The following is a 12116-nucleotide window of genomic DNA, read 5'->3' on the forward strand; positions in this document are numbered from 1 at the left end:
GCTAGAAGCAACAACAACCCCTCCCCCCCCCCCCCCCCCCCCCCCGCTCACTTGTACCTTTCTCATTTTGATCTCGGCCGTGGTTGAAGACAACAGTCTCTCCACATTCTTCTCTGGCTGTGGCAGGAAACTTATTCTTGTCTTATTCCCGGTTGACGCATTAGCGTCTCTAGAATATTGTCCTGGAATTGGAGTCTTGATTATATTGTGACTCCTTAACACTCTTGCCCTCTTAATGAGAGAAGGCCTTGATGATGTCATTGGTCTTCAACACGTCTTGTCAGTCACATGCTGAAGTCGTGTGATGGCAAGAGGGCTCTTGAACTGGTGAATTTGTTCCTAAGTTTGACTGTAAATTTCTATTACTTATAATTACTTCATTCTCCTTCATATTTATCAACTGTCTCTAACCTTGCTGTCAAAACTCTCTTACCCATTTCACTGTCCATATTTTTTTAAGGGACATCGTGTCTGGGACTGTAATTTTTTCAAAATCAATTGTGGGAGCTGTGATTGTCTTGCTAACTACCCGATAATGTTTGGTCACCTAGGAGTGTCAATATTCCCATACTGGCCCGCAGAACTATTCTCGAACAAAAACTTGACCTTCGGATTCCAGGGGTTGGCCGGTTTCATAGAGATAGGACTCTTGGTATTCTGTCCGGTTTGCCTGCCACTATGATTAAAGTGTGGATGATTATATTCTTGAAATGCTCTTAGTCCCATCAAGCGGATTTGGCATACACTTGAGCTACTTTTGTTGTAGGGGTACCTTCCCTTTGTGGTAAGATAGGGAGTGGACATGGAAAGCAGCTCTTGCGGTTGTCATTGGTGGAGAAATTAATTCTAAGAAAGGTTAACTGGGTCTTTGGGATTTCAGTTTTTATATTTCCTTTCCCTTAAACTTATTTTTTTCCATTTTTTTTTTTTTATTATTATTACCTCTTCCGTCCCCTTCATAAAAATTAATGAGTAAAATTAATGTTTCCTGTACCCCTGGATTAGATGACGAACCCTAGACACTGTTGGTGACCTCTGCTTGTTTAAATGAGAAAAATTCTGTTGATGACCTCGGCAATAAAAAGAATTCTTCCAACAATACTCTTTTGCCCAGTGTTATTACAGACAATTCATCAGCACTGGCAGAAAATTTCTCTTGTAATAAGGATGACAATAATACTATACTCTCTGGTTCTGGCGCATTACCAGATCCAACTAAAAATTTGAAAATTCTCCATTTAGAAAACATTCCAATAGGTTGTAATTATGATAGAATTCATGAAGTCTTTTATAGATTTGGGATGATCAAAGAAATTTTCATGGAGCTTGAGTATTATTTTCAAGTTTAGAGTGTGCTTTAGAAGGAAACAAAAAATTTATAGCATGAAAATGGATCATTTTATGGTTTCTGAGGCTCTATGTGATAAAGCACCAAGAAACCTGGATGCATACAAACCTGAAGAATGGATAGAAAAAGTGATAGAACATAGACTTCCAGAAGTGAGACCTCCCAAGCCTCCAACATGGATCATTGTAAATTCCTGTGAGAGCCCGAGTCTGTCACAAGGCAAGTGATAAAGTTTTTGGAGGATTTGACATTTTCCGCATAATTTCTTTCTCATAAGATTGCAATAAAAATCCCAGGTTAGCCTGTAAAGGTTCCGAAATGTTTTGGATGGCTTGACTTGGAGCTTCAGAATTCAGTTGTTGAGAAAATACAAATTGGTTTAGATTTGTAACATTTTTCTTATCTGTGAATGCCCCCAGTGCTTGGCTTAATGCCTAAATCCTATATTCAACTCAACTTATCTGTGAATGCACAATTACGATCGTACATTTGCCTCTATCTTAGAGAAAGCAACAAGAATTCATAGGTGCTTGTGTGAAACACTAGTCTTCCGAAGTAAATAAAAACATTAGAACGTTCTACTACAATGGTAAAGCTGTCGCCTAGCATCACGCATGGCAGCAGACTGATCCAGGATCAGAATACTGTTTTTTTTTTCACTAGCATTCAGTTTCTTGGAAAGCTTTATGCATAGAGGCTTTGTACAAGCTTGTTTGCATGCATTAATATTTTCTGTCGCATGAAGGTAGTAGTCGGGTGGTGACAATCGAACGAAAGAAAACAGGACTTTTCTTTTTTGGAAGCATGTAATCTTTAAGACCATTCCTTTGGAGTTTCAGTCGATACTTCTACATTTTTGTCTTCCATTGGAGGAAATAGGACTAGCCAACACTCTTGATGATAAAGAAAGCTACAATAGTCGAGCGCTGTTGTGATTTATCCGTCAACAATCCTTTACTGCAATTGATGGGTTCCACACTTACTCTTGAGGTGCAAACGTTGGAATAACACCCCGATGCGAGCAGCTTTGGAATGTTTCCAAGCAACTTGACGTTGAAAAATTTTTGGAACATTTCATCTTATGCTCATCATTAATTTATTTAGCGATATCTCACTGACAGTAGCTCCTGTTCCCTAGTTTGCTTTCCCAGACAGCTAGACTAGATGGACTACTAGAGGTTCACACGTTCTTAAGAAAACGATATAACATAGTACAGCAGATGTGCGCAAGCTCTTAAGAGAACAGCATAACATGATGTTCGTACGCTCTTAACAGAACGGCATGACATAGTAGACGTTCACATGTTCTTAAAAGAACAACATAACATAAACATTAGCAAAATGCAGCTCTTCGCTCAAGTGGTTGTCTGTGTCAGATCTTCCTGTTCACGATTCGTCACATGCCTTTTAACTACTCTTGATCGATCATTTACCCTTGTTTGCCCAGGGAGTAATACTTCTAATCTCCTTTTGCTTCCATCAAATACAGCCTGAAGTAAGATCGAGTTAGTGAGTTAAATTGAATTCCTATACAATACAAACCTGAGCAGATGCTCAATTTGTACTGTGTAATTATAAGGAATGCTTTTACCTCCCAAGGGCTCTATAGGCAGGGTGCTGATGTAGTAGTTATTCTTAGGCACACTCTCAGAACGGTCACTTGGGTGCCCTCTTAGCCTTTGGCATGTCAGCCTTAGTCGGTTGACCTGGAGACACCAACTTTGTTGCCTTCCCTTATCAGCTCAGTTTAAGGATGGAGACTCGCTCTGAATTAAAGGGAGATGGGCCAATGCCCCTTGACAGCAGCAGAACCTCTTACGTCCAAGGATCTCTGGAATAGTGCTCATGAGAGTGCTCCACCAGCTTGCTCTCCCCTCAGAGCGAGTGTGAGTGTGCTTACTGATGAGACTAACACATAATCAGCCACATGCTGCCCTTATGCCACCCACATAGTGTTCACATAAATTTTACCCCATTTTCATGCCAATTTAAAGACAATGCAAAATATTTGTCTTTAGAGAGGTTCTTTGTCAAAATAAAATGGAAGAATGCCCATAAAGCATAAATCAAGTGATTCTTTGTCAAAATAAAACGGAACAATGCCCGTAAAGCATAAATTAAGTGATTCTGTTTGTAATAGTAGACGTAATTAAAGAGAAAGAACTCCAGATATTTTACCGGAAGTTCTCATGGAGGGAGATTCTCCTTCCCAGCAGTAACCCACTCATTCCCCTCCTCCTTTACCTCTCTCGTCTCTCTCATGCCAGTCACGCCTATCCTCAAAGATAAAGTGTGGGTGAATTTGTTAATTATTTTTACTTTTAATTTTGAATTATTAATTTTTACTATATTTTAATGTTTAGGTTATAGATTGTTCAATGATTAGCATGATAAAACATTTAGAATTGAGTGTATACTGTATATGTATTTATGGACTTTTGGAATTCACGTGAATTTCCTTTATTTCTTAGAGGAAAAATTGTTTCAGAATATGAATGTTTTTGATTGCTAGCACACTCGCAGAACAAATTAACTCTTAAATCAAGGTATTACTATACTGTATTGTCAGTTTGGAAATGTAATTAAAGTTTGATGGAGATGTTTTCAGAGGGATGTATAGTAGAATAAGACTTGTGTGTTTGTGAAGGGCCTGTATTCTTCATTATCTTTGCTTTTAGGTGCTATTACATACAGTCCAATGGAAGGATATGGTTATGGACACGCAGATCCCAACCAGAATCTTCCTACTGCACAAGAAGTGGTCCTAGGGGTTCCATCATCAAGTGGTGAAGCAAGTGGAAAAGAATACCATAGCGTTCCACCGTCATGGGAACTCAATATACAAATTGGGTCATATGGGTAAGTCATGATTTTATTTCAAAAATATCTTTGAATCTTGAACAATGGAATTTTATTCCTTTTTTACACTAGTCATGGATAAACATGAATAGTAATTAAATAGAAGGCATTTCTTAGAACCTAGATTTTAGTATTAGAAACATCAGGAATTGTAAGATAGGTGGACAAGACACCATGCAACACTATATCACTATTATCTAATGATTTCTTTCCAGGTATGGCAACTCACAAGAGCAGCAGTGGCAACAGCGATCAAGTGATCATGAATATGACAGTTTAGTTACCAGAGGATATCCTGATCACTTGAAAGATAGTAAAGTGGGTATTATTCTCATTTGTTTTTTCTTACACTGAAAAATCCAAAGTAAGCTTATGTGTTTAGGTCAAGTCTCAATTACAGTTGAAAATGCATCAATGAATGTCCCATCTCTGGGAGGTTTGATGTACAGTATTAGTATTATTTTGCTTGTTAACTACTTCATGAACTTGTCAGCCACTAATGAATGAGGGAAGTTATGGGCATATCTTTTTTTCAATTTTTTTATTGTGTTCTAATTCCAGTACCTAGCTGTTCCCGGACTTGGTCAATAAACAAAATATTCATAAATTAAGTATAGTATTTCTTTTAATATGTGTGTTGAACAAGAGATGGTAATAAGTGCTAGCTTTTTTAAAAAGAAAGATAAGAATAAGTATACATGGGTAAGAGTGGCAAATGGAAGAGTAGTAGAAAGGGCATTAATGGATTATGTGTTGATAACGAAAAGGATGTTTGGAAGATTGAAAGACGTGCACGTGTTTAGGGGTATGGCTAACGGTATGTCTGATCATTTTTTGGTGGAAGGAAAATTAGTTGTAGCAAAAGAGTGGGGGAATAGAGTAGGTGGATGTAAAAGGGAGCTAGTGAGGGTTGAAGAGCTAATAAAACCGGGGGTAAAAAGTGAATATCAGGAAAGGTTGAAAATGGCATATGACGAGGTGAGAGTAAGAGAAACTGGTAATTTAGAGGAGGAGTGGAAGTTAGCAAAAGAAAATTTTGTTGGGATTGCAAGTGATGTATGTGGCAGGAAGGTCGTAGGAGGCAGCGTGAGGAAGGGCAGTGAATGGTGGAATGAAGGAGTGAAGGTAAAAGTGGAAGAGAAAAAGAGGGCTTTTGAAGAATGGCTGCAGAGTAATAGTATAGAGAAGTATGTAAAATATAGAGAGAAAAAGGTGGAAGTAAAGCGCAAGGTACGTGAGGCAAAGAGGGCAGCTGACCTGAGGTGGGGTCAGGGACTGGGTCAGTCATATGAAGAGAATAAGAAGAAGTTTTGGAAAGAAGTGAAGAGAGTAAGGAAGGCCGGCGCAAGAATTGAAGAGACAGTGAAAGATGGAAATGGAAGGTTGTTAAAAGGAGAGGAGGCAAGGAAAAGGTGGGCGGAATATTTTGAAAGTTTGCTGAATGTTGAGGATGATAGGGAGGCAGATATAATTGCTGTTCCAGGTGTTGAGGTGCCAGTGATGGGAGATGAGAATGAGAGAGAGATTACAATAGAGGAAGTGAGGAGAGCACTAGATGAAACGAGAGTAGGAAAAGCATCTGGTATGGATGGTGTGAAAGCTGAGATGTTGAAGGAAGGGGGTGTGACTGTACTTGAATGGTTGGTGAGATTGTTTAATGTGTGTTTTGTGTTGTCAATGGTACCAGTAGATTGGGTCTGTGCATGTATTGTACCACTATATAAGGGTAAGGGAGATGTGCATGAGTGTTGTAATTCAAGAGGTATTAGTTTGTTGAGTGTAGTTGGAAAAGTGTATGGTAGAGTACTGATTAATAGGATTAAGGATAAAACAGAAAATGCAATCTTGGAAGTACAGGGTGGTTTTAGAAGAGGTAGGGGTTGTATGAATCAGATTTTTACAGTTAGGCAGATATGCGAGAAATATTTAGCAAAAGGTAAGGAGGTGTATGTTGCGTTTATGGATCTGGAGAAAGCATATGATAGAGTTGATAGGGAAGCAATGTGGAATGTGATGAGGTTATATGGAGTTGGTGGAAGGTTGTTGCAAGCAGTGAAAAGTTTCTACAAAGGTAGTAAAGCATGTGTTAGAATAGGAAATGAAGTGAGCGATTGGTTTCCAGTGAGAGTGGGGCTGAGACAGGGATGTGTGATGTCGCCGTGGTTGTTTAACTTGTATGTTGATGGAGTGGTGAGAGAGGTGAATGCTCGAGTGCTTGGACGAGGATTAAAACTGGTAGGCGAGAATGATCATGAATGGGAGGTAAATCAGTTGTTGTTTGCGGATGATACGGTACTGGTAGCAGACACAGAAGAGAAGCTTGACCGACTAGTGACAGAATTTGGAAGGGTGTGTGAGAGAAGGAAGTTGAGAGTTAATGTGGGTAAGAGTAAGGTTATGAGATGTACGAGAAGTGAAGGTGGTGCAAGGTTGAATGTCATGTTGAATGGAGAGTTACTTGAGGAGGTGGATCAGTTTAAGTACTTGGGGTCTGTTGTTGCAGCAAATGGTGGAGTGGAAGCAGATGTACGTCAGAGAGTCAATGAAGGTTGCAAAGTGTTGGGGGCAGTTAAGGGAGTAGTAAAAAATAGAGGGTTGGGCATGAATGTAAAGAGAGTTCTATATGAGAAAGTGATTGTACCAACTGTGATGTATGGATCGGAGTTGTGGGGAATGAAAGTGATGGAGAGACAGAAATTGAATGTGTTTGAGATGAAGTGTCTAAGGAGTATGGCTGGTGTATCTCGAGTTGATAGGGTTAGGAACGAAGTGGTGAGGGAGAGAACGGGTGTAAGAAATGAGTTAGCGGCTAGAGTGGATACGAATGTGTTGAGGTGGTTTGGCCATGTTGAGAGAATGGAAAATGGCTGTCTGCTAAAGAAGGTGATGAATGCAAGAGTTGATGGGAGAAGTACAAGAGGAAGGCCAAGGTTTGGGTGGATGGATGGTGTGAAGAAAGCTCTGGGTGATAGGAGGATAGATGTGAGAGAGGCAAGAGAGCGTGCTAGAAATAGGAATGAATGGCGAGCGATTGTGACGCAGTTCCGGTAGGCCCTGCTGCTTCCTCCGGTGCCTTAGATGACCGCGGAGGTAGCAGCAGTAGGGGACTCAGCAGTATGAAGCTTCATCTGTGGTGGAAATGTGGGAGGTTGGGCTGTGGCACCCTAGCAGTACCAGCTGAACTCGGCTGAGTCCCTGGTTAGGCTGGAGGAACGTAGAGAGTAGAGGTCCCCTTTTTTGTTTTTGTTTCTTGTTGATGTCGGCTACCCCCCAAAATTGGGGGAAGTGCCTTTGGTATATGTATGTATTTCTTTTAATATTGCTTCACTTAAATGGTTATTTAACAGTATTTGTATTAGGTATTTAATTTCAAAACAATAAGCAATTTTATATCATAAGGCAGTGGTGGTACTTCCTATAGGAAAGTGGCGAAAGAGACATTTATTTGGTACATAAGGACTTGAAAATTATTTTCAATTTTTCATTTTCAAAGCTTAGGTTTCTGATCTAAAGTTACATATAGAAGAGGTAGTCTTACATAATATTAATCTATTTTACAGATTGAAGAAGTCCCCCTTCCCATGCCGTTAAAGATTGACCATTTGAGATATAAGTCAGATTCTCAAGGGCAGCCAATTTTACCCGACCTAAGCCAGCCACCACCAGGTCTTGCTGGATCAGCAGTAATTCCTGACAATTCAGCAAATAGCAGAGTTTTGCTTCCAACTCCACATGGTAATCAGTCGGTTAACAGGCCATTGCTGCCAACTCCTCCTGGAGGGCAAGCTACAAACAAAGTCCTGCTACCTACTCCTCCAGGACTCCCACCAAATTTTACAAGGTTAGTACAGCTTATTTTATCAATAAACTGTATTGAATAATATTGTATTATTTCAAGGAATCTTCCTGAAGTTCATTGTTGATCCTCCTCTGGAAGGGACAGATTCAACCCCTCTCATTAAATAAATAATCTGAGATCTCCCTATTAGTATGATACACTCTCTTCCCTAGCGTTTTCCAGTCATAGTGATGAGCGATTGATTCCTGCATAACTGTTTCACAGGGCCCAGTCACTTCCCCTAGTGAAGTGGTGGCGCCTACAAGTGCAAGAGTGTCTCTCTCTTTTAACGCTTGCGTCAGCTCTAGCCTTCCTTAGGGTTTTCAGATCCCACTCTAATTATTGGCTCTTGGAGGTGCTGCAGCATGGGGCACAGTGGGACCATACAGATATGGTTTCTTTTATAGTCAAATTTTATTCCTTTTCAGTCAAAGCATAAACCTTGTACAACCGTTCTTAACTGAGTATAGTTTTTCTGAGTCAAATCTGATCTATTACTTTCTCAAAGGTGATAAGCCTCTTGCTTCTGCAAATAACCATGTCTACAAAAATCATCATTGAACCAGGGTTTGTCCTTGATTCGGTATTTTACCACGCGAAGGAATATGCCTATCAATTATGTTGACTAGATTTTCATTCAATAGAACAACAGGCTGACCCCCCCTTTATACAATTGTGACCCATTATTTTTTATGATTTTCAAATGTGTCTTGCTGTAAGTAATTGAATTTATAATGTGATCAGCTAAAAGACAAAAGAGGAAATTAGGACCCATGAAACCAAATTATTTACTTAGACAGGACCTGATCCCCCCAAAAAGAGGAATACTGTAATGTTGTAAGATAAAAATGAAGAGGAATAATGTTGTAAGATTCATTGTAATTAGTTAATGTTGTAAGATACAATCTAGAGGAAAATGTAAGATATGATGTAGAGGAAAAATGTAAGATACCATGTTTGAAATAGGGAAGACTGTAATGCTCAGGTAGGCCACTGTACCTTTAACCCCCCTAACAGATTAAATAATTGTGTAGTGGGAGCAGAAGAAAAGCTTTTAGTAGTTACAAAAATGTAAATTTGGAATATATTTTTTTCAAGTTTGTAAGCGTGATAAAGAATGCAATGCAAAAATTGACATATTGAATCACTGAAAGTAAGATTAAAGACATTTTTAGACCTAGGAAATTTCCTCCAAGGAAAAGTCTATAGGTGCAAGACTTACCGTCTTTGTATTAGGTTTTCGTATTCTTCTATCTTGTAGAGTATTGTACAAGGTTCTAAGTGTTCCTCGTTCTACTGTATATGTATCTGACCTTTCAGTTTCAGTTACATATTTAAATAAGAGTCATGTACTAGTCAATATCAAAGATATTATTGAAAAGTTTTTGCTTTTATGACTCATTAATGAATTTTGACTTTGAAGTCTGGCACTGGTGCATGGGAAACCATTCAGCACTTGTGTTCGAGGGGAAAAATTACAAAGTTCGAAGTAAAAAGGTTGGATGGGAAGAAGGAAGAAATTAATGTAGAATGGAGGTTTAGTAGAAAGTTAAAAAGTGAGTGTAGCTAAGGCTGAAACGACACTGCAAAGACCTTTTTAAGTACACACCATAGTGCGCTTGCGGGACTAAACATATGGGTTTATATTTATTAGTTTATTATCTTTTTACTTGGTGATATGGTGATTTTTTAATAGAGTAATTCTACAACCAGTACCATATATTTCCATGTATAAGACAACCTTCTGATAAGACGATGTTGAAAATTAGGGCAAATTTTAATGGATTTAGATCATATCTGTTGTATAAGGGGGCTGGCGAATTACAAGACCATCAATGTATAAGCTAGCTTTTGTTGTGTCCTTAGAAATCCAAAATAAATCAAGTAAAGGCGGTATTATATCATGCTTTTACTAAAGACGCTGCCTAAAAAGAAAACCATTGTTTTGGTAACGTTTCATTGCCGATCATATTGAACAAACGAACACATTTACACATCTGTGTATAGGTTAGCTTTTGCAGCAACAGATTTCTTAGTAAGCATTGCATATGTAATGATGGTGGTATTACTAATGTTTTTTAAATATTTAACTTAGCCGGTGAATATATAATAGCTGACGTCTCCGGCGGCTCGACAGAAAAACACAAAAACTCGCGAGCGATCGCTATGAAGGTTGCGGGTGTGCCCACCAGCGCCAACTATCGGCCAGATACCGCATATACATGTAAACAGCTCCAATTCTTCTCTGTCGGTCTGATCGACAAGACGTACCATTACTCGCTGTTAACCTGGAGTTTTTCAACAGTCTTGGTGAAGTACTTCCTTTTGGTTTGAGCTTTCGCAGTGCAGGTGTTTTATCTTCAACTTAAACTCTTGAACTCTTTTTTGGATAGATTTAATTGTTGATGACTTTGGATTGTTTTTTGGACTTTCTTTGACTTTTCAAAATGGCTGACCCTTCCCTTAGTGTACGGAAGTGTGTTTTAGGCTTTTAGCAATTATCTTATCACGTTATAAATTGTTGTTGTTAATTATAGATTTTCCTCTATATATTTTATATCTCACCCGCCTTTATTAGGCCTCTTCGATTAGCTTTCCATTTATAATAAACATCAAGATAAATTTTAATGATTTGTTTATATGCGACCTTACCTATTCCTCCCCTAATCCGAGAGTAGGCGGTCCTAACTTGGAAACCGAAGTTAAACAACGTTGAGCCCTTTCAACTTTTATTTTCGTTAATAACTCTTACAGAGCAAATGATTTAAACTTATTAAATGAATATTTTTTAGTAGATATTTTATGAAAGATTTTCTTTGAATAGTCTTCGTGCTGTTTCAAAGATGAACTAACGTTTGGTTTATTTATGCTACGCAGTTTGCGCTCTATCGTTACGATAGAGAAAGAGAGAATCACGGTTTCACTTTGCAGAAAGAGTAAATCGATTCTGACGTTTTGTTCATTCTTCTTTCAAACTGAAATGTTTTAAATACTAATTTAAAGGAACTTGTTAATTTTCAATTTCTTAGTCCTTTCAGTTTTTTTTTCCTTTGGTCAAATAACCTGTTTATTGACGAAGGGTAAGTGGGCTTTTCTCTTCTGTGTGAAATCGAGAGAGAGAGAGAGAGAGAGACGGAGAGGGAGAGAGGAAGAGAGAACGTTCCGATCTTTATTCTCGTCCCAAGCGAGTAACGTTGTTCTCGAGTCAGTTTTTTACTCTCGTCCCAAGTCTCTGTACGGGGAGAAAGGATAAAACGTTTTTAGTTTTTATTCTCGTCCCAAGGCACTGTACGGTGAGAGATTGAAAACGTAGTTTTTAATGAACTAGTGTTTAGTCTCCTCCCCAGTCAATGATCCTTTTAACTTTATATATTTCCGTTTTATTCGATATACAGTAGGGTCCCGAATTATGCGAGAATTTGGTCGATTAATGACCTCGTGTAAATGGAAAATCGCGAATTTCGAAACACACAACTAACAGAAATAATTCCATTGCGGCCATGGAAACCAGCAATTTGCCTATTCAAATGTGTTTACTACCCATTTCCAATACTTTCTTTGTACTATACTGTATTTCTTTATAATATCAAATTGTTCTTGTAAATAAATAAAACATTTAATATACTTTAAAGTTCTAATAACTTGAAAAATGGTTAAAATTACAACCAGGATAGGTGTAAACACCATATATTTCCCGTTATAACACAACCCAAAATACAGACAAATTTTAATGTTTGTCATATCTATTGTATAATACAACTGGTGAATAGCAAAACCATCACTCTATAGACTAGCTTGTTGTATGATTGAAAATCCAGAATTATCAAAATAAAGGCGATTTTATATCATGCGAAACGCATGATATAAAATCGCTAAAAAGCACAATAGAAAACGACAACCAATGTTTTGTTTACGTTTATCTCTAATCACAACGAAGAAACAGACGCATTTATACATCTGTGTTTTTGAATTGACAGCAATTTTACCAAGTATAGATTATATGTTGAATTTGTTATTACCAATGTTCTAATTATTTTTTATTAGAACTTTCAAATAAATGAAATGAATGCC

General features: G+C 38.1%; 1 protein-coding gene across 2 annotated transcripts in view; it reads left to right on the forward strand.

Moving 5' to 3' along the window:
* LOC137634903 (uncharacterized) overlaps positions 1 to 12116 on the forward strand; it is a 160400-nt gene that overhangs the window by 110112 nt on the left and 38172 nt on the right. For both annotated transcript variants that reach the window (XM_068367451.1, XM_068367449.1), the window contains exons 15-17: positions 4027 to 4207; positions 4423 to 4525; positions 7768 to 8048. In XM_068367451.1, the coding sequence (XP_068223552.1) occupies positions 4027 to 4207; positions 4423 to 4525; positions 7768 to 8048 (565 nt within the window). The remainder of the gene's footprint in view (positions 1 to 4026; positions 4208 to 4422; positions 4526 to 7767; positions 8049 to 12116) is intronic.

The sequence above is a fragment of the Palaemon carinicauda genome, chromosome 45 (genome assembly GCF_036898095.1).
Source record: "Palaemon carinicauda isolate YSFRI2023 chromosome 45, ASM3689809v2, whole genome shotgun sequence".
In the NCBI taxonomy this organism is placed as follows: Eukaryota; Metazoa; Arthropoda; class Malacostraca; order Decapoda; family Palaemonidae; genus Palaemon; species Palaemon carinicauda.